Source organism: Glycine max, chromosome 9 (assembly GCF_000004515.6).
Source record: "Glycine max cultivar Williams 82 chromosome 9, Glycine_max_v4.0, whole genome shotgun sequence".
Lineage (NCBI taxonomy): Eukaryota > Viridiplantae > Streptophyta > Magnoliopsida > Fabales > Fabaceae > Glycine > Glycine max.
Window position 1 is genome coordinate 46271767 of NC_038245.2, and position 21393 is coordinate 46293159.

Here is a 21393-nt window from a genome sequence, read left to right on the forward strand (position 1 = left end):
AAATAGTGTGTTAGATAAAGTGTGTTTATGTGAGGTACGTATTCAAGGTAAGGAACAGGATAGACTTCCTGTTCCGAACCGACAGAACTAAAAAAAAAAACACACAGAACTGATCTCTGCACACAAATATTGAATCTAACATCAGTCTTAAAACTAAAGTTGCTTTCTTAGAATCTTATGAACAATGAAAACTTCGGTCTCTACTCAAGCTACAATGCCAATTTATTAGGCCAAGGCATGATTCCACCAAGATAGAAATTTGCGTTTGAACAAACATCAACACTGCCAAATCTAAAAGTTGTATAACAAAAAGATAACCCAGGGTTAAAGTTATACAGAAAAAGTAGTATGGTAATTGAAACTTAAGAACAAAATAAAGAAAATATCTTTCACTAAAAGCATCTGAAATATTCTAACCAAAAGATAAAGACAATTTGGTCAGAAGAAATTATGGTCAAAAGAAAAAATTATGTCCACAGCAGCATCCTCAATTCCCCCATTGATGAATTCTCTCTCACATACTATAGCTTATAAATTATTGCCAAGCCTTTTGTAACTATTTTTTCAAGTTTGAATAGTGCAAGCCTCTTGAATTTCCTGCTCTGTGAGAAGCCTAGTGGTATGAACATATTCAGAAACAGAGGGAATGTCTATGGACTCCAAGCTAATGGATTTCACAGAAAATTGGCCTCCAATAGCCTTAATAGTTTTCTCTATAAATTCTGATCTCGGCACATACTCCTTCATTCGACAAACAAAATCCATGTGACTTCTTGTCTGCACCATAGCAGTCAAATGTTAATATGTATTAGTAAACAAATGAAGCAAAAATAAACTTGAAACACACAAGTTTCATGATGGATTTGACTCATTTAAAGTGAGAGTGTACTTTAGATGATAAAGTGCAATAATAACTATTAATTAGGAATTGTAATTAACTTAAAATTATATATATATATATATATATATATATATATATATATATATTTGATTTTATCACAAGTTTCAACTAGTCAATGCTTCTAAGTGTACTTTATTGTTTTCTAAAGTGCACCTTTTCACTTTAGATGAGCCAAATCTGTTTGATGATATTTGGAGACAACAACCCGCATCCAAATTAAACACAAACACACTAGAAAAGCAGAAAAGAAGTAAGGTTTGCCATTCATTGCAGTGGACTCCTATTTTGAGCTAAATGTCTGTGAAGATATCATGTAGACTAAATAATTTGACTTTTTTTCACCTATAATCAATCAGTCATAGCAGAAATTATTCTCCTCATGTATGTAAAGTAAACGTAAAATACATAAAATATGTAAAGGAATAGAACTATTTCAGTTAGAGGGGTCCTGTGTGTTCGAGCTAACTCATTCAGTTAAAGTCAGACAATTTTATTAGCAAATACTACCACAATAAATAAGCAGTAGATGCAGTTCACAATGAAGAAACATTTATTTCCACATTCAAATTCATTCAACTCTTTCTCTCTGCAGTTGCTACCTTTTCTAGAAGTGATTTACTCAAATTTTTAATATGCTAGGAAGGTGGAGGTTACAAACAAGCTACAAATTTGTGCTATTATTTGATTAGACAAACTAGACAATGTTATATCATCAGATAGAAAATTACAACATCGTCCCATATTATCTTTCATTGATTCTAAATTTTTAAAACGTATCAACCTTTTGGTTTAGTCTAGAACAAGTTTAAACCCCGAGTTTTTCAAAAAGTCACCTGAATCAGAAGACTATATGCAGCAGCATATCAACCCAACGAAAGAAGATAGGGAGCACGGGGAATATGAACAGTTCCAATGCAGAGAGAGAGAGGAGATGAAAAAACATAAGCTTACTAATCGGTACTCAGGAGCCTTTGCAGGTAACTTGAGATAAGACATGTTCTTGACCTCATAATCCCATAAAAAAGATGTGTGGTGTATCCACCGGTGCTTGGTTATAGATTGAGCATTACCACCAAATTTGCGATCATCAAAAACATAATCTTTGAACACAAAGAAAATAAGAATCCAATTAGAAATTCATTACAAGTTTCATGAAATAAATGTTGAAATTTAAAGAGACTTCAAATAAACCAATGGAATCAGTCTATCTGTTTCTCTAAACAAAATCTAAAGCTACGTGTGCTCCAAATGTGCCTAAATACATGTTTTTCTTGAGAAAATAGAAAGGGCCAAAAGAAAATATACAGAAGTACACAGAAATGAAGGAATTTCATTTTTGGCATGCTTTTCTTCAACAATATATTTTTTTGTATGCTTTCCATAACACATTAAAGTTTGATGGAGAAGACAAGAAGAGTTGTCACCATTGAATTAAAACACAACTTAAACTCATACAACATCACGTATAAAGAAACAAAATAAATTTTAAGCCTTTCATACTTCTTCATTAATAATTTACTGTTCAGAAACAGCATTAGATAATGCAAATCACTCGGGCAACTCCACATTGTCAATTTTCTCTGTACATTCAACATATAAAATTTGATAGGATAATTGTCCCATAAACAGTAAAAAGCATATTGATTCAGGACTCGATCAATGTACCATTCTCACGGAGATGAAAACCAGCAAGCCCTTCAAAAACTTCACTGTATAATAAACCACTCCATGACATGATACTGCGGGGAAAGGGTTGCACATTTGAAACAGCATCTTTATTGCATATCAACGTAACAAATATAGTGTTTTGGTCTACAACAACAGTTCCTCCCCCAGTAAACCTTCTGATGATGGATATACGATCTTGCAACACAGGCTTGGCTTCAACGAGTTCTGAAAGTTTCCTATGTAAATATTCACATTGAAATTACATTTTTTTTTCCTTTGGTTATTGTTATTGAGGTAGAGAGAGAGAGGATTGAAGGAGGCATTACAAAAATAAAGCAAATCAATAATTGACCTCTAGAATTTAACATTCATTTGCTAGATACTAGTGTTATTAAAACAATCTGAAGTATTTTTCATATCTGGGAATGCAACATTCCCACAAGATCAATGAAAACCATTCTCATGGAGGAGAAGAGAACTTAAATTCCCATAATGCGTGAATGATTTTAACAAGTAACACACAACATTACCCCCTCTCTGTTTTTTCCAAACCTTCTCATGCTCTACTCATTGTCATCACCCTCCTGAGGCTGCATCTCAACACTAACTACCTCCACCTCCACACTGTGAACACCAATGTTGTCACCAACCTACAATCACTGCACTGCACTCCCATCATTCTCATACCTCCACTGCATCACCACCACACTTACAACCTAAAATGCTGCCTGCATCACCATCACCACTGCCCGTGGTGTCTTGAAAATTGAACAAACATGATTTTGGGAAAATGGTCAAGATTAGTGGAAATTTTTAGTTTGAACCAAACTAATCAACATTAACTGCTCCTAAAAATTTCGAAGAGTATTGCTGAATGTGTTGTGTTTTAAGTAAGCCAAACACTAGGACATTCCCTAAAAAATTTGAATTAAGTAACTCCACAAACTAGCCATTAGTGATTTGATACCCTATTTAGACATTAGTATGGTACAAAAAAGAATTAGACTATAGCCAATAGGGCAGAAATCAACAATTATACTCAACTAGGACTATTTTCAATGAATAAACTTCTCAATTTTCACAGGTGCATCAGATTATTAGACTCCATGTAGACTAATAGATATTCATGTGAAACAAATTTTGGGGGGGGGGGGGGGATGTTGTATACAAATACTAGTAAATCAGATATGATTCTGAAGAAGAGGAACCTCTAAAGGTATAAAAAAGTACCCAGACAAACCCATTACAATGGCAGGGGAACTGGTTCCATCGTTAATAAGGCACCAATTATCTGAACTGGTTCGAAGCAGCCGTTCCTCTAAATGCAATTGCTGCAAAATAGGCATCCCTCTCAACTTCACCAGCTTCATCAATGGAAGTCCAGCTTCTTTTACCTTACCCAACACAGCCATTATCATGTGCTTTGATTCTGTAATTGAATGAAATTGAAGACATTCATAAATGACAAAGAGGTCAGCTATAATTAAAAGTTAAAAAGATAAAATGAGCATCTTCTCAGACTTATTTCTCGTTCATCTTAAACCAACAACAACAACAATAACAATAATAACTTACGGCATAAATGCTAACTTTTCAAGTTTCAATTGAAGAATAAATAAGAATTTAGAACAGAAAATGAGGACATTAAGAAACAAAAAGACAAAGTGAAAGATAATTAGAAAAGAATGAGAATGAGGCATGCCAAAACAAAAGAATACCAAAGCTGATTGAAGAAAGCACACTCAATTTCGATTAGCTGATCAAAATCCATTCCAAAGCAGTTTGAATGAATCCAGAATGTTGAAGTAAGTAACACAGCAAGACAACCAGTTAAAGACACATTTAATCAAACAGGTTGTGTGAGTAACTAAAACATCCAAAAATCTCAGAGCAAAACTATTGAGTGGCGACAATGTTAAATTGAGAATCAATGGAAACGTGAGTGAGAAGGTGTTTTATAACGGCGGTTGAAATTGTTATTAAATAGTAAATACATACACATGAAACTACAATTATAAAAAGCTCAACTGCTAATTCCCAATTAATGTAATTATTATAATTTTATTTTTACAGTGTATCTGTCTCACTCACCTTACAGAGCTAAATTCACCACAAAAAAAAAAAAACTTGAGCTAAATGCTGTGTTTTTTTGGTAATCATGTTATTGATATACTAAATGATCAAACACAAAACAGCTAGGAATTAATAATCAAACACTAAACAGAACAGCTGCAGTAAACAGCAAGCATTCTAAAAATCAAACAAAATTAGGAATGTAAGGAACCTAAGGGAGTCAGGGGTTCGCGACGGTGCCTCTTTGATGCTTGAGCCGGTGAGGGTTTTTTGAGTTCACACTTCACACAGAAAATAGGAGAGGACGAGGGTTCAGAGTTTTTGGGTTTTTTTTTTTTTTCCAATTTAAAACGACGTCGTTTTGGTGTATTGAAAAAAATAAATAAATAAAAAGAACTGGGGATATGCCATGCAATGCAACAAATAACGTGGAGGAGCGCAAAAACCATGTAAACCAATAGACAACATAAAATTTGCAATCAAACCTGCAACTGTGTGTGTTGATTTGTGATTTTATTCGTTAATTTGATAATTGAATGAACACAAAGTGCTGCTGCCAATGGTGTGTGTGTTTTCAAGGTACCTGCCATCCCTTGAAGAGCTTGGTAAGCTTTTGAAACTCTGTGCTGATGTCAAATGGCTTCCCTTTGGCAAAGCCATGCATGCCCAGTTTCTGATCCGCAACCAAACATCAAACCACTCTCACATCAGTCACCTCAACTCCCTCGTCCATCTGTATGTCAAATGTGGCCAACTAGGTCTTGCTCGAAACCTGTTTGATGCAATGCCCCTTAGAAATGTGGTTTCTTGGAATGTTTTGATGGCAGGGTATCTGCATGGTGGGAACCACTTGGAAGTCCTTGTGCTCTTCAAAAACATGGTTTCATTGCAAAATGCATGCCCCAATGAGTATGTGTTCACCACTGCTCTTTCTGCTTGTTCTCATGGTGGGAGAGTCAAGGAAGGGATGCAGTGTCATGGACTTTTGTTCAAGTTTGGGTTGGTGTGTCATCAGTATGTGAAGAGTGCGCTTGTTCACATGTACTCAAGGTGCTCTCATGTGGAGTTAGCCTTGCAGGTTTTGGATACAGTGCCTGGTGAGCATGTCAATGATATCTTTTCTTATAACTCAGTCTTGAATGCACTTGTGGAATCTGGGCGTGGGGAAGAGGCTGTGGAAGTTTTGAGGAGGATGGTGGATGAATGTGTGGCATGGGATCATGTTACATATGTCGGTGTCATGGGGCTTTGTGCTCAGATTAGAGATTTGCAATTGGGTTTGCGAGTCCATGCCCGGTTGTTGAGAGGTGGTTTGATGTTTGATGAGTTTGTTGGTAGCATGCTGATAGACATGTATGGGAAATGTGGTGAAGTTTTGAATGCAAGGAATGTTTTTGACGGCTTGCAAAACAGGAATGTGGTTGTGTGGACAGCCCTCATGACTGCGTACTTGCAAAATGGATACTTTGAGGAGAGTTTGAATCTGTTTACATGTATGGATCGAGAAGGTACCTTGCCCAATGAGTACACTTTTGCAGTTTTGCTTAATGCATGTGCAGGTATAGCAGCACTTAGACATGGTGATCTATTACATGCTAGGGTTGAGAAGTTAGGCTTTAAGAATCATGTCATTGTAAGGAATGCTCTGATAAATATGTATTCCAAGAGCGGCAGCATTGATTCTTCATATAATGTGTTCACAGATATGATATATCGAGATATTATCACTTGGAATGCCATGATATGTGGGTATTCCCATCATGGGCTTGGTAAACAGGCTTTACAAGTGTTCCAAGACATGGTCTCTGCTGAAGAATGTCCAAATTATGTAACCTTTATCGGGGTTCTTTCTGCTTATTCTCACTTGGGTCTTGTAAAAGAAGGGTTTTACTATTTGAATCATCTAATGAGAAATTTTAAGATTGAGCCAGGATTGGAGCACTACACCTGTATGGTTGCACTTTTGAGCAGGGCTGGTTTGCTTGATGAAGCTGAGAACTTCATGAAGACAACTCAGGTGAAGTGGGATGTTGTTGCCTGGCGAACTTTGCTTAATGCATGCCATGTTCATCGAAATTATGATTTGGGAAGACGAATTGCAGAATCTGTCTTACAGATGGATCCTCATGATGTAGGGACATATACATTGTTGTCAAATATGTATGCCAAGGCAAGAAGGTGGGATGGAGTTGTGACAATTCGGAAACTGATGAGGGAAAGAAACATTAAGAAGGAACCTGGAGCAAGTTGGCTGGATATAAGAAATGATATCCATGTTTTTCTTTCAGAAGGAAGCAATCATCCAGAATCTATTCAAATTTATAAGAAGGTCCAACAATTGTTGGCATTGATTAAACCACTGGGATATGTGCCAAATATTGCCTCTGTGCTGCATGATGTGGAAGATGAGCAAAAAGAAGGTTATCTTAGTTATCACAGTGAGAAGCTGGCCTTAGCATATGGCCTTATGAAAATACCTTCGCCAGCACCCATTCGTATAATAAAAAACCTTCGGATGTGTGATGATTGCCACACTGCAGTAAAACTAATATCAAAAGTCACTAACAGGCTGATAATTGTCAGAGATGCTAACCGTTTTCATCATTTTCGAGATGGATCCTGTACTTGTCTAGACCATTGGTAGCATTTCCATAAATTTTACAGTCATAGTTGTTTGAAGTGAATATTGTAGGTTCTACACCACATTAGCATACACAGCAGTTTAAAGATATCAAGTATGGTCTGACACAATGTTCATTAAACACGGATAACTCTTGAAATCGATTCCATTTCATTTGCCGTAAAATAAGTTACTGATCATATAGAAAACTTGTATCTTTCAATATTGAACTTAGAGGTATGTGATCTGAAAGGATTGACAGGTAAGAACTCAGATTTCTCTGCAGTTTTTCAAATATGTTTGTTCTTTGCTTTTTGTATACATAGCTTAAAACTTAAATAATTTTTACATGAATTCCATTGGTGGCTCCGCATAGTTAGCTTTGGTCTTATGGAATGGTTAACAACTAAAATGGATTTTTGTTCATGACTCAGGAACAACTATACCAACTGCTGTTCTGGGATATCTTTAAACAACACATAACTGATATTTCAAGCTGACTGGATTAGGATGAGATCACAGAAAAGTTTTACCTCTTCAAATGATATGGAATTCCCTTAGAGATGTTGGTGAGCTTCTGCTATCTTATGGTGGTCTTCTTTTTCTGTCTTATAAGGCTAGACACCAATTGAGATTTCTTTATTATAACTAACCCTCTTCTAGATTCTTGTTTCTATTAAATTTCTGATATTTTATTTCATTTAGATTTAAGGGTTTAGGAAGGAAAAGTCATTGTAGTAATTTCCTTGGTTTGCCCACTTATTTTTGCACATTAAAAAACCATAATGTTTTCCTTGGTTTGAATGCAAGTAAAGTCATTGTATACAAGTAATTTCCTCTTTCACTGGCTGATTAATTATGAATTCAGAATATTTCTGCTGTTTCTTGTTTAATGATTATCCAATCTTAAAGACCTGCAAAAGTAATTACTTGAGTATTGTGCTTTTATCAATATCTTGGTTTTGGCATTTTTAACTGATACAGCTAGAGTTGAGTGTGTGTGGGTGTTCACCTTCCAGCCAACTGAACAGGTTGAACATGAATTTGAGTGAAGTAGTTTCATAGCTAACATTCATAATTTTGTTACAGGGCTAGAACAATTTTAACTGTTTGGTGATGCTGGTTGATTGAATGACACGAAGAGTTTCACTGAATCAATTCTAATCAAGCCAGACTAATCAGTTTTGGGGGTCTTCAGTTGGGTTTGTAGAATGTATGGCAATCTCCAAATTGTAAGAGCTTGCAGAGAGGCCTTTGATGTTGAAACAAGATAATCCCTTAAAGCAAAAAGAGGCCAAGAAATTTCCAAGGGTCTCTTCATGTGGGCCATGAGTTTCTTGAAATAAATTCCACTTATGTTATTGATAGCATGAAAATTAACTGCTTTCTAGGTGAACAAATATTCATATTGCATTGATGCAAAGATTTACAGATTTAGAATGATTTCCAGGAGTGGAATTTAGAATGATTTACAGGAACCAAAGTTGGAAACTTACACGAAATATTATAGTAGTGCAGCTATGAATATTGTAACCCAGTCCCACCTAGCTTCCTGAGGGAACTTTTGTAAAACATATTTATGCAACATTTCAATACAAGAGATGATATAGCTTTGTTGACTGCAAGTCAATTACTTAGCTCAAGTAGTTGAGGTGGGTGAATTTGTAACTTATTCAAGTTATCCTCAAGTTGCACATGTTCTTTTTGAATCTGCTCCTTTTTTGTGCTCTTATATTTTTATGTTGACAATGAATCAATGATAGTCTAGGATTGTAATGAGAAAAATTGGTAAGCACTTCTCACTTAAAGAATCAGTTTCAAAGGGCAACATAAGTTTCTAAATCCAAAAGTAGTACTATAATGGGTACTACACATCCAATGCAAAATCTATGTAGAATTTGTATATTATTACCTTTCTTGCATCCTTTCAGCAATAATTTATCTTTACCTGGAGTCCTTAGGAGCTCATTATGGTCTTAATTGCAAAGGGACTACAAAATAGATAGCTTCATTCTTTTATTCAGCACTTTATGAGTTTTGACTTTTAGAAGAAATTTGTTCATCTCATAGTACTGTCTTTTCAATGTTTCTTCCGAACTTTCTTCATCTTTATATATATTTTTCTTTGCTATTTTCTATTAATGGATTTTAAGCTCATAGAAAGCATTCCAATCAGAGTTTTTTATGGCTGTCGACAATTACAACTTTCCAATGTACTTATTCTTCAGTATGTTAGATTCTAATATTGATCATAAAATTATGAAGAAGCAAGAGCTCAGAGAACATATTAAACTAACTCATTATTATGTAGATAATAAAAGAGACAAATCAGCAGAAGCGATTTTCCATAATTTTTACAAATTCAATGAAATCAATTCTTCCATCCTGATTTGTATCAAAGATCCTGATCATCTTGTTGCAGTTCTCAAGTTCTGCTGCTTCCTTCAATCCCAAAATGCAAAGAACTCTCTGCAACTCCTTAGCATCAATAAAGCCATCTTTGTTCTCATCAAAAACATCAAAAGCCTGCTTCACCTCCTCCAAACTTGGCTCCTGCTCCTCAAACAGTTTAGAAAGCTCCTTGGAACCATACTTCTCCTGAAGTTCCTCACTTTCTGAGCTGCAAAAAAATCCAAGTTTTGCCATCACCATTGTGACCTCATCCGTCTCAAGATAATTCTCACTATCTAAGCTTCTCTTTGACTCATTCTCTTGGTGGCTAAACTCCTCAGGCTTTGATACCTGCTCCTCTCCCCTCACCCTTGAGTCATTAGAAAAAAGTTGGCACAGAAGAAAAACCCAGAAACTTACGAAAAAACTCTGGAGTTTGTAGAAACATGTATAGTACAAGGAAAGGTCCACCAAACCTAACAAGGGAGAAGTTGAGTTGCCATCATTCTGTGATGCCTTCCCCTCAGAAATAAGGAAGTCAATTTCTCTAAGAATAACCATGGCTGCAGATATGTGCAAATATTAAGGGGGTGAAATAAAATTTGTTAAGTTGTTATTGTTATTTAGCCTATGAAGATGAGAAATGTTGTTGTTTGAGGGGATTTGGAGGGTCTTTTATACAATTTTTGAATTTGGAAAATTGAAGCAGCCAGGAGGGTCAGCTTAGAAAGATGAAGGAAGTTGCTTGACAAGTTCATTTGGAGATAGTTGGAAATGGAAAGAAAGTGCTAGAATATAACTATGGTCATTTCTTGACAACATCATAGGAAATTTCTCTGTTTCCTTATTCCAACTTATATGGATATTTTCTAAAGGTTGATGTGGTCGTTTGAGAGAGAGGTGTGTGTGTCAGGTTGCTGGCCTGCTTTTTCTTTGTCTTTTTATGATTTCGTTTTGTGTCTACTATAAATGTATTTCCCGCAAGACTTTCTGGCAGGTTTTTTGGTCAAAGGAAAAATATGCAAACAGACAAAAATTTAGAGTAGTTTCCAAGAAGTGAGTGAGCACTAGTTTGCCTAACATTATGGTATGTATCATATTTCCACTTATTGGATGTTAATAATATATTACATATTTTTTTACCATTTGTAAAATAATATTATAATACATATGATTTTTTAATAAATTTTATTATCAAGCATTATCAGTATGAAAATTTTTAAATTATCAATCTAATTGATGACTTTTAAATAATCGATATAAAAGTAAACAAATTTATTGTATGCAATAATTTGTTGTTCGATAACGGTGTAAAAACTATAATATGTGAATAAATTAATGTGATGTTTTCCTAACTTTACCTGTATATTTTAATAACATTTTATTTATAGCTATTGTTTTTTAATGATATTGTAGCTTTTGAACGGTGCAGTGTGAATCTGCCATTTCGGCTATATCTTGAGTCCTTGTAGACGCCAACTGACATACGTCACTATATTTAAAGGATTTTATTGATTCTCCTTAAGTGATTTTTATGTGTCTTTACATTTATTAATTGTTAGGTCAATGAAAATTGGTGTTCAATGTTTCATGCTATCTTCTCATCTATTTATTATTCCATAACTCTTCCAATTTTATATCATGTTCTTTCTCTTATTGCCACCAAGTTTTAGACAAGAGACTAAAAAAAAAAAAAAGTCAGACCATTTCTTTTTTATTAGTGTGTCAAATTTGGTAAATTGGAGAGAAAGAGATGTGTATTTTAAAAGAAAGAAAAGTTGTGAAACCAGTTTTTAGAATATGTGCCTCCGCGCGTAGTTTCTCCAATATTAAACACCATTTTCGTGTTGGAAGTTTTCTAAGGAACTAATCGATGGAAGGCACTTTCTAAGTTTCTATGAAATTAAATGAGTGCGTTTACTTTTACCAAAAGGTTAGAATATTGGGAGAAGCTGAAAGGAAATTGGAAGACCAAAGACCATGCATGTAACCTTTTTACACTTTTCCTTCCGCAATGGGAACGAGAAATCCAATGTCCAATAACACTTGAGTTTATCTTGAATCATAGGTAACTTGTCTCTTAATTTGTCAGTGTGAAACAATAGTAGCTGCTAATTAAAATTCCATCGTTTATTTGACGTTGGTATTGGAAGATTCTCATATTAGTGCAATGAATTTATGTTAGCAATTTACCAGATTATGAAACCTGAAGAAGAAGATAGCGCCAAGAGGAATGAAAAGCACACAAAGTTTTATTCCCAATTTTTTCATTTCTTATAGGAGGAACCTTGTCCTCGAAACAAGGAATTGTGTGTGCGCCTTACCTCTGCTCATATCAATTTCCAAGAAACTGAAATGTGTAGAAACTTTTCTGTTGCCTTTATCTTTTCCAACCCAAGTTTTCTTAGCTTGTGCAAAACACATGCCAAGAAGATAACTTGGTACAATAGTGACAAAGGGACATCTTTTGACTTTTGTTGTCATAGTACATGCATGGAGGTTAGGAGCACCCAAATTAATTATGCAAATTCTTCATGTGTTAGTTGAACCAACCTTATTGACTTCGAGTGCGTATGTGAAAGGTTAGAGACTATATTATTAATTACAACAAATGAGAAATAGTAATTTTTCCTATAATATCCAAGAGTAGCTGAACTAGTATTTGGATATAAAATAAATTTTTTTAACATGAGATTTCATTACAGATAATTTATTAGAATTAGTATAATTTTATTTTAAGCTATCTTTAGAATATTTTGAGATGCAGTAACACTTCATCTCAAATCAATATAAAGCCAACTTATTAAACTTATTTTAAAAAATATTGTTGATTTTAGTTAAAATTTTGTGAATTTTGCTTTTGACACATTTTTTATCCATAGAAATTGAACATGATAAGGAGAAAATTATAACACTCAGAGGTCTTCGGCTTGCTCAATCAATAGAACTAGAGTTTCTTATTCTTTTGACACCTTCTTCAAACTAAAGTATTAATTAACACTTGAATTACTTTATTTTACAAATTATATATGCATTTAAAAAAGAATAAAAAATTCTTAAGTAATTGAGTATGCCAATTAGTGTTTGATTTCATACTTTTAATAGTTTATTTTATGAATTTCAGTTCTAAAAGAGGATTTTTTTTTCGTTGTTGTTTTGTGAAAATTCTGAAAGAATATAAATCCATCGATATTTGATCAATCGTTCACTTATTCTCAAATACAATAATGTTAGTATGCTAATGAAAAGGGCCAGAAAAAAAAGGTGAAAACTAAGAGGTAAGGAAAAAGCTACTTCGATATTATTTTGAATTGAAATTTGCGAACAATTAAAAGTGTAACAAGTTCTTAGAGTTAATAGATTAATAGAAATATTTTTTTAAAAAAGAACTAATAGATAAATAGAGTGGTTAATTAAGAGGGAAAATGATAAGATGAGAGGCTCAATTTTGAGGAAACAATGCTTTATTTTAAATTTTGTATATATTAGTTAATAGTTTTCTGATATTGTTTTCTTTTGTGATCACCATGGTAACTTCTTGGTAGGATATGCGCAAACTAAGTTGTGGGCCATTATTCATGCGATGCGGGTTGCAAAGCTTAGACGATAGTGAAATTTTCTGCACCTCCATATTTTGGGCCAATCTTAGAGACATCCAAGTTCCAACAGCACAGTAACCAATTAGGTAGGTCTTGTTTTGTTAGACAAAAATAGGTACAGTAAGTGGTGATGTATTTATTGGTTGGTTCACATAGTCAATTTTAGTACTTTTTTTTTCATTAGCAAAATAGTTTAAACTAATAAAAGATTGTCTCTCATCTTTGAGTCTTATATAGAGAATGGAAAGTCACTATCATATCATTATCATCACTCTGTAAATCATTGTTGGTTCTCCATTCTAATTTTTAGAAGCTTAAATAATTTGAATCTTTTTATCATGAGATTATGGTTATATTTAGTACATAAGTTTTTTAGTAATTTTTCAATAGTTTTTATCATTTTTTAAAAAATTAACTTCTAACTTTTAATTTTTATATTTTCTTTCACTTTTATTTTTGATATATTTATTCATTTTTTTATCTTTCTTAAATAAAATATTATTTTATCATTTTTTATCATTTTATAATTTTTAACTATTTCAACAATTAATTTTACTAAACACTTATAATTTAATAAGTTAATTTTTTAACTTTCAGCTACCAACTAACTTTTCAACTTTCCAACTAATCTTGTCAAGCATAACCTATCTGTTTTATAAAAACTTCAAATTCATATCTTTTCTTTGAAAATACTATAAGCTACTATTTTTTTGTCCCCACTATAAAATATTCTCCATCCTTCCCAACACAATTTCTTAAACAACAATGGTTGAGATTCTTCTATGCTTAAATTACGAGATACAATCAATAGAAGCAGAACTATTTTGTTTTGAGGAAACTCTATTTTCTCTTTTCCAGCTATCAAACAATTGAGCCCTAATAGCTACATAAATTGAAAGAAATTGAAAACCAAACAAACTGGAATTTCAACTATACCATTTTTTTTTCGTTGGAAGAAGATGCTATTATAACGAGTTAAAGATATTTATTTTTGGAGTTAATGAGCTTTCAAATATTTATTATAATGCTAATAAATATTTGAGCATTTATTATCAATTTTAATACTAATGAAAATATATGCTTCACTCAAACAATAATGAAGACTCAGAAAGTTGGAATTAGTATAAGTAGTTATTACGGATTTTCAGACTATAAAAATTGTTATAAACTCATAAAAGATAGTTACGCCTATCCCTTTGCCAAATTCCATTATGTAACAAAAAAAGAGAGTCCATAATCACATGATAATTTGACCGTAACCAAATTTGTCATCATCCTTCAACCAAGGTAACCATTTGTCTATCTCATATTCGACATTGAACTAAATTTAATGGAACATTTAAATGTTTTTTTTTTATATCAGAAGTGTTATTTTAAAGTAAGAAAATAAGTCATCATAAATTATTAATTCCCCAAAACAGATATTTAACAAGACAAGCATATCATCACATCGATCATTAACTGAAAGTATTAGTCGAAGCTATAAAATGGGTCTCTGTTTGATATTTTCAATTACCCTGTTAAAATTCAAAGACTGAATAATACATCGTCCCAAAAAAATTTGGTTGACTAAATCATCTCACCAAATTCTAAACAACAAACTAATTTGAAAATAGCAGCTTTTTTTTTTACATAAAAATAACAGCAATTATTATGTCAAATTTTATTTGGCAAGTGAAGAGAAGAAAATAACACCGACGCTATTGTTTGTCCCCCCACCCCCACTAATGAATCACTTCCTTGGGGGCTTGGCAGAGGTAGCTATCTTCTTATAAGATTCTTATTTTAGTGTATAAATATATAATAACACAAGGATGTTATAAATAAATCACATGAGAAGAGGAAGGAGAAATTTGACTTTATCTTATTAGATATATATGCTCACGGTACCCCAGATTGCACGTGAAGATAATTAACAACACTTTGGTTTACTTAAAATTTAGCTAATCATGCATCGATAGAGACAATCTAACTAGCAAGTCAACTATTGATGTATATGTCTTTTAGTCATTCAGATAATTCATGGAAGAAAGGGTTCCATGTGTTCCTTTTCATTTTATTATTATTATACTCAATATAAGTTGGCAAAAACTGATAATTGATCCATGCAGGAAGATGCGGATAACACCTTCCTTGCATTTACCCATCACTCAAATTTTATATGTTTGTTCCGACTGTATACTATAAATTTGTGAATAAAGATTGACACAAATGATTAAAAATTTGATACGAATTCGTATTGTTTATATCACATCATCATGTTTTTTTGTTTGATGGGTATTGAACTCAATTTGTGAATAAAAAATATAATTAAAATTAAAATTTTCATTAAAAATAATCAATCAGATTATTTGAAAGAAATAAGTCATTAACAATGATAAATAATGATAAATATTCCGCACAAGATTACTTAAAAAAATGTCATTATTACCTTGCCTAGTAGTAATAGAAATGTCTCTTTATTCTAGGCTTTTTGTAATAAAAAAAAGGTAGTGAAAACACAAATTAAAGTTCAATTTTGTGAATTGAAGCCAAATCAACCAGCGGCATATCATGAATTATTTGTATTCCATTCTCCCATATATGCATATGTCGATACTAGTGAAATATTGGATGTGCAAAGTAACCAAACACTTTATTTATTAGCACAATTCACAATTTGCATTCTGAAAACACATGAAAAACTATAGAAGGATACAAATTAACAGCAACACAGTTACCATAATCCTATTTCTATGAATCCCGTGTCAAACTAAAAGCGATCACACACTCCAGTTACAAAACCGTTCAGAAAGACACAAACAAGTGGTGAAAGTCTAATCGTGAGCTTCCATTTAAGGACTTGGAGGATGAGTTGGAGTTGGAGACGAAGGAGGGCTCAAAACATACCCATTCTTGGGATTGGTATTTGGCTGTGGATCAGAATAATCGGCCATGTCATACTTTACAACCGTGAGAATGGGAAAATCCTGCAGGAAAAACACAGTTTCCTAGTTAATATTTTTCCCCATAAGCCCAAAACAAAACTATATTTTAATTTCTCTCTTTATATATATATATATAGACTACAGGTATAGTCCACAAGAAACAATGTCACTCAAACCAAGTAGAACAGACTATTTTTTTTTTTTCAATTTTAGTGGGGAGAAGGTATAACTTGATAACTTGATAAGACTCATAAGGCCAATTACCACGCGATAAAGTTTTATGGCATATTCTGAGTTTAAAACTAAAATTACTAATTAAACTAGAACAATCTTGTGCATGTGTCAGTTAATCAACTTATTATTACTTGCTAATTTATTTTTGTATTGATAATTTCGTATAATGGGTAAAAAGAAAGAAAAAGTAGAAAAAAAAAGAAAGTAAAAAACAAAGCGCTGATAAAAGAATATAGTTTGTACCTGCTGAGTCTCTATCAGTGCCACCCTACCGAATCCTTAAAATTGACAAAAGGTAAGAACATGAACATCACAACAAGGAGGAATCAAACAAAAGACAAAACCAAACGAAAAAAGAAAAACTTAAAAGATGGTAAGTTCATGCATGTGGCAACACCAGTAGAGAGTTAGTTAGAGAAACCATAAATACCATAATCAAAAGAGAGAAAGAGGAGGGAGGTAAGAAGAAGCAGCACGAGAAAACGTGATGAGTGACCCATTTATTTTTTTGGAAGCTTTTATGGAAGGAATTGGTAATGGTGGGTGTATGTATGCAGAAATGGTGTGAGTTATGGAGAAGGAAGGAAGAGAGAGTTTAAGGGTATTGAAAAAGAGCGAAAAGAAAAGGTGAGTGTGGAATGGGTATATATAAATCAGCGTCATATTCTGAAGGCAGCAATAATTTTCGTAACCGACTATGAGTTAAGCTTAGACTCAGATCCAACGATACTTCAGAGTTACGCAAGTGTGCTTCTTTGGTTAGTTAGTTACTCTTACCGTGTGCACTGTGCTTTTCCTATCAACCCTCATAACACAAATTTGATAGACCTAAAAGAAATTGAGTTTGGATAAATTAAAAAGATGTCAACCCAACAGTAATAAGTTCAAAACTTTCAAATATCAAGTTACTTGAGAATTGAAAACTATGGTCAAGAAGCAAGATAATAAGACTACAAATTTGGAAAAGAAAAAATAAGAAAATATTTATCATAAAAACTTAATGATAACTAACCAAGGTACAATAATTGTGGCCGTTTGAAATTCCTGCTTTTAACAATTACACCATTCACGTGGCTTGTTATAATCATTCATATCCTCACAAAGACAGATCTAACTTTAGCATGCATGATAATGATCTAAAGTGCATAATAAATCAAATTGGTCAAAAACAAAAACCGGTAAAAATAACACAAAATAGTGCATAATAAATCAATGAAAATGTTTAATATCACTTTGTTTTGATTTGCTTTCTAAAAAGAAAATATTGATTTAAGATATTTATTATTTGTAGATGTGAACTAATTCTTACTAATAAACATAATATATTATCAAAACTTAAATTTAAAATTGATATATTTTATTTGTACTTTTGCATTATAAAGTTTTTTTTTTATTTTTACTATTATAAAATTATTATATTATGTTTCTTTAGTAAATTTAGTAGTACGGTTCAACTATTATTTTAGATCACTAACCCTTAAATAAGTATCTTAAGTGATTCAATGACATTAATTTTTAGTATTCGATTAATACATGTATTTAATGAACAACTCAAGTAAAAGAGACATGCCACGGTGTCAAATGTTCACCACACTATGGTCCATGGCATTTGAACCCTACTGGCTACACCCGTGCTTGGATCTCGCACCACATACTATGATTCGAATTAGACCACTTTGGAGAATTTTTAAAAGTTAGTTCCCTTTGTCAGTCTTTTTAAATAAATAAATATACTCTTATTAGTATTTTAGTTGGGTTTCGAATCCTTAAAGCAATTAAAACTAATAGAGATTTGCATAAATTAACTCATAAGAATGGGCTACTTTTGGTAGGTAATAAATTAAAGAGGCTCTTCCACTAACGAAAGTTACTATAAAATATGGGGACATGGGATATGGCCTTCACATTTTGGATGAAGTGGGATTCACTTTCTATACACTACCTTATTTTTCTCGTACCTATTCTTCATTCTTTTCATTTCTTTAGTATTTATCTTTAAATAATTAAAAGTACACAGTCTAATAATGTTATCATTTTATATACATATATTTCACTCAGTTTTAATAAAATTTAAGTTTTGAATTTTTAACATAAAAAATGGTCAACTATTAAAACATTGGGCCGATCTTTTGAAAAGGACAAGTTGTGCTGTTTTTTTTTTTACAGCAAGTATCACTAGTTGTTAAAAAATATATATTAAATAATCAATTTGACGTTAAAAGCTATTCGAAGAGTTATATTATACCAATATTAAGTATATAAAGGTTATTAGAAAAAATAAAATTGAGATTTGGCATAAACAATGAGCATGTGATGCAAAGGAGAAATCTCTTACAAGTTACAAGCAAGAAAAAGAAATACTAGACAAGAAATATCACTAATATAAATATTCGATATTTTTATAATACTTTTTTATTTGGTAAAATTTTATATAAAATTCTTTTATTTTTTATTTGTGAAACTGATGTAAAAATTTATACAGCCATAAAAAATATTTAAAAAATAATGAAACTATAAATTATGCATTTCCCTTTAAAGAAATAAAGACAAGAAGGAGAAAAAGAGAAAGATTTGTTTGGTCCCAAAAGTTGGAAACTGCCGGCCAAATAATTTATCTTCATTAATTACCACTGTCTAGTGGTTCATGTTCAATCAAATTTGATAGTGGACCAAATTCTGTGTTGTTTGGCAGATATCACTCAGTCATTAACCATACTTCAGCCCAATCTTTGCACAATTACATGTCACATATAGCCCCACCCGAGTCACAATCAGTGACCCTCAATTTAGGAAAAAAAAATGAAAAGAAAATCCAAGGCAAATAGATAAATATTAATTCATAGAAATGTTATATGTATCGATATTTTTAATACAGATGAAAAGTGTAGACAAAGTAATAATACATCAAAAAATAAAAAAGTCTAAACAGAGTGAATGGTTGCCTTCCGAAGAAATAATTATTTTTAAATGACTTTACAAAAAAATTAAAAAGACGCAAGTTACCATAACATATATATATATTCTTTAAATGCAACGGTAGCCACTGGTCAGGAGCCCATGAACTTTTCTATTAAACTATGTGTTTTTCATAGTTTTCATTTTTTTTAAATGAAAAGCTCATGTCATAATGCGAGAAGGGTGATAATAGTCTAAACATCATTACAGAAATAAGTCTCTAATTTAATTAGTACTTAAAATTATAAGAAATATCATTTTAATTTTTAACACTGTAAAACCTTGCCTTTATTTTCTAATTTTATAAAAATTTATTCTCTCTAATTCTTTTTAACAATACAGCATTTCCTTTAGTTTTTAATGTTAGTAAAAGAATATAATAGAAATTTGAATAAACAAAATTTATAAAGTTTGAAATTAAAATTATATATTATAATTATAATATAATAATGGATTACGGATTTAAATTATACTATACAAGTGTGTGTGTTTAAAAATATTTATTTATTATAAATTTTAATTATATAAAAATACATATTTTGTTTGTGCTACTAGTTTATAATTAATACTAGTTTAAAAATAAATAACAATGTAAAATACAATATTATAACATAGCAGTAATTTTTTTCAGCCTATGCATTAGAAAAACCAAAAGAACGCACTCACATACATGACATTTTTCCTCATGGTGTGATCGTCAACAATTAATTATCTTTTCAACTATGGTTTCAAAGAATGCATTGAATCGGTATTTATTCATGAAAATAAAAAGTCATCATCTTTCCAATATCTTCCTTTAGTAGTTCTTTAGTCACACAGATACCATTAAATCAACAACCATGCTATTATGTAATATAAACTTTTTCCAATTGCCAAACTCCCAAAACCCTGCTATGGTTGACATATATATAGATGGAATCTTTAAGCTTGAAATTCACATTTCAGCAGATTGCAAGTTAACAATCTCACCAAACTGCTACGAGTTTCAAGCCATGATATAACTAGCAATCATGAACTTTTCTTGACAATAACCTAATAAATAGATGGAAAGTCACCAATACTGTCAAAATCATTAGGTGCAGAAGTTTCCGCATAAGCATTACAGGGTCTTGGTATATTGGTAGCAAATACTACTCAGAATGCTTAGATAAGGTTATTCATAAACACTTACAAAAGAAGAAAAAATAAAATAAATTTCTTTCATAAGCTACAAGTAATTTATGCTTAAGTTAAAATCAACTTTTCAGATAAATTTATTTTGTTTTTTCTCTTATTTTCTTCTTCTGTAAGTACTTATACAGAAAGTTAAGAAGGCATTATCCATGGAAAATTTAGGCCTAGTTTGGATTAACTTTTAGCTTATGAGTGCTGTTCAATTGAGATAAGTAATCGGTTCCTAACTTACAGAAAACCCTTGTAAGTTTGTAGCTGATCGTGAAGAAATTAGATAGAAAAGCTTCTGAAGTTAGAGGTGAATATGTTTAATTTTAACTTGCTAGAAGTTTGATTTATTTCACCTTCTTGCTTCATTTATTTTACCTCTTTGATTCAGTTTTTTCTCCTAATTATTTGTTGAAGAAATTGTTCAAATTGACTCTATATTTTATATTCCTAGTGGCAAAGTATTAAGAGTGGTCATCTAGTTATGTTGATTATTGGATGTTCTGCTCATGGTGAAGGATGAGTTCTGTACCTTTAAGGTGAGCTTGAAGGGGGTGGGTTAAAGCATCTAAATTTGTAAATAAATAAAAAATGTCAAGTGAGGAGTAATTTAAATTAAATAGAATAGGGGTGGATTAATAAATTTCGAACAATCATTTTATTCCATTTTGTTTTGTTTGGATGGCAAAATCAACCGTCCCTAATAAATGTCAAACAACTTTGTTTGTTTGTTTCCAAGAAGTTGCAATAAGGAATTAGTACTTTAGAGTTTAGAGAGAGAGAAAGATGAGTGTCCCACCCTCTTGAGTACAAATTATTCAATTCCTTTGGACCTCAAAAATAAAGGCATTGTGGTTTGTTGTG

The 21393-nt window shown here is 32.0% G+C and overlaps 4 protein-coding genes across 7 annotated transcripts; 1 reads left to right on the forward strand and 3 right to left on the reverse strand.

Annotated features, from left to right (window-relative positions):
* Positions 1–374: 374 nt before the first annotated feature.
* Positions 375–5004, reverse strand: LOC100791222 (lipoate-protein ligase LplJ). 3 transcript variants are annotated; one of them, XM_026123852.2, is made up of 5 exons: positions 4854–5004; positions 3810–3998; positions 2567–2794; positions 1853–2001; positions 375–777 (listed from the first exon to the last, which is right to left on the reverse strand). In XM_026123852.2, exons 2-5 carry the CDS (start codon positions 3985–3987, stop codon positions 565–567), a joined length of 768 nt encoding a protein of 255 aa, XP_025979637.1. In that variant the 5' UTR covers positions 3988–3998; positions 4854–5004; the 3' UTR covers positions 375–564. The 3 variants fall into 3 exon arrangements, with proteins under 3 accessions (XP_025979637.1, XP_003534443.1, XP_014617848.1); XM_003534395.5 differs by having other exon boundaries at positions 2567–2805; positions 3800–3998; positions 4854–4995; XM_014762362.2 differs by having other exon boundaries at positions 648–777; positions 1735–2001; positions 2567–2805; positions 3800–3998; positions 4854–4998.
* Positions 5005–5053: 49 nt separating this feature from the next.
* On the forward strand, positions 5054–9926 carry LOC100783779 (pentatricopeptide repeat-containing protein At5g39680). Of its 2 annotated transcripts, XM_003533488.5 has the most exons (3): positions 5054–7524; positions 7697–7831; positions 8352–9926. In XM_003533488.5, the coding sequence occupies exon 1, from the start codon at positions 5202–5204 to the stop codon at positions 7284–7286; it is 2085 nt and encodes a 694-aa protein (XP_003533536.1). In that variant the 5' UTR covers positions 5054–5201; the 3' UTR covers positions 7287–7524; positions 7697–7831; positions 8352–9926. The 2 variants fall into 2 exon arrangements, with proteins under 2 accessions (XP_003533536.1, XP_006587752.1); XM_006587689.4 differs by having other exon boundaries at positions 5054–7831.
* Positions 9538–10214, reverse strand: LOC100791756 (probable calcium-binding protein CML46). The gene has a single exon (XM_003534396.5). It carries the CDS (start codon positions 10212–10214, stop codon positions 9591–9593), a length of 624 nt encoding a protein of 207 aa, XP_003534444.1. The 3' UTR covers positions 9538–9590.
* A 5661-nt stretch (positions 10215–15875) lies between these two features.
* On the reverse strand, positions 15876–17143 carry LOC100792277 (uncharacterized). Its single transcript, XM_003534397.5, has 3 exons — positions 16844–17143; positions 16657–16691; positions 15876–16221 (listed from the first exon to the last, which is right to left on the reverse strand). Exons 1-3 carry the CDS (start codon positions 16911–16913, stop codon positions 16087–16089), a joined length of 240 nt encoding a protein of 79 aa, XP_003534445.1. The 5' UTR covers positions 16914–17143; the 3' UTR covers positions 15876–16086.
* Positions 17144–21393: the final 4250 nt, after the last annotated feature.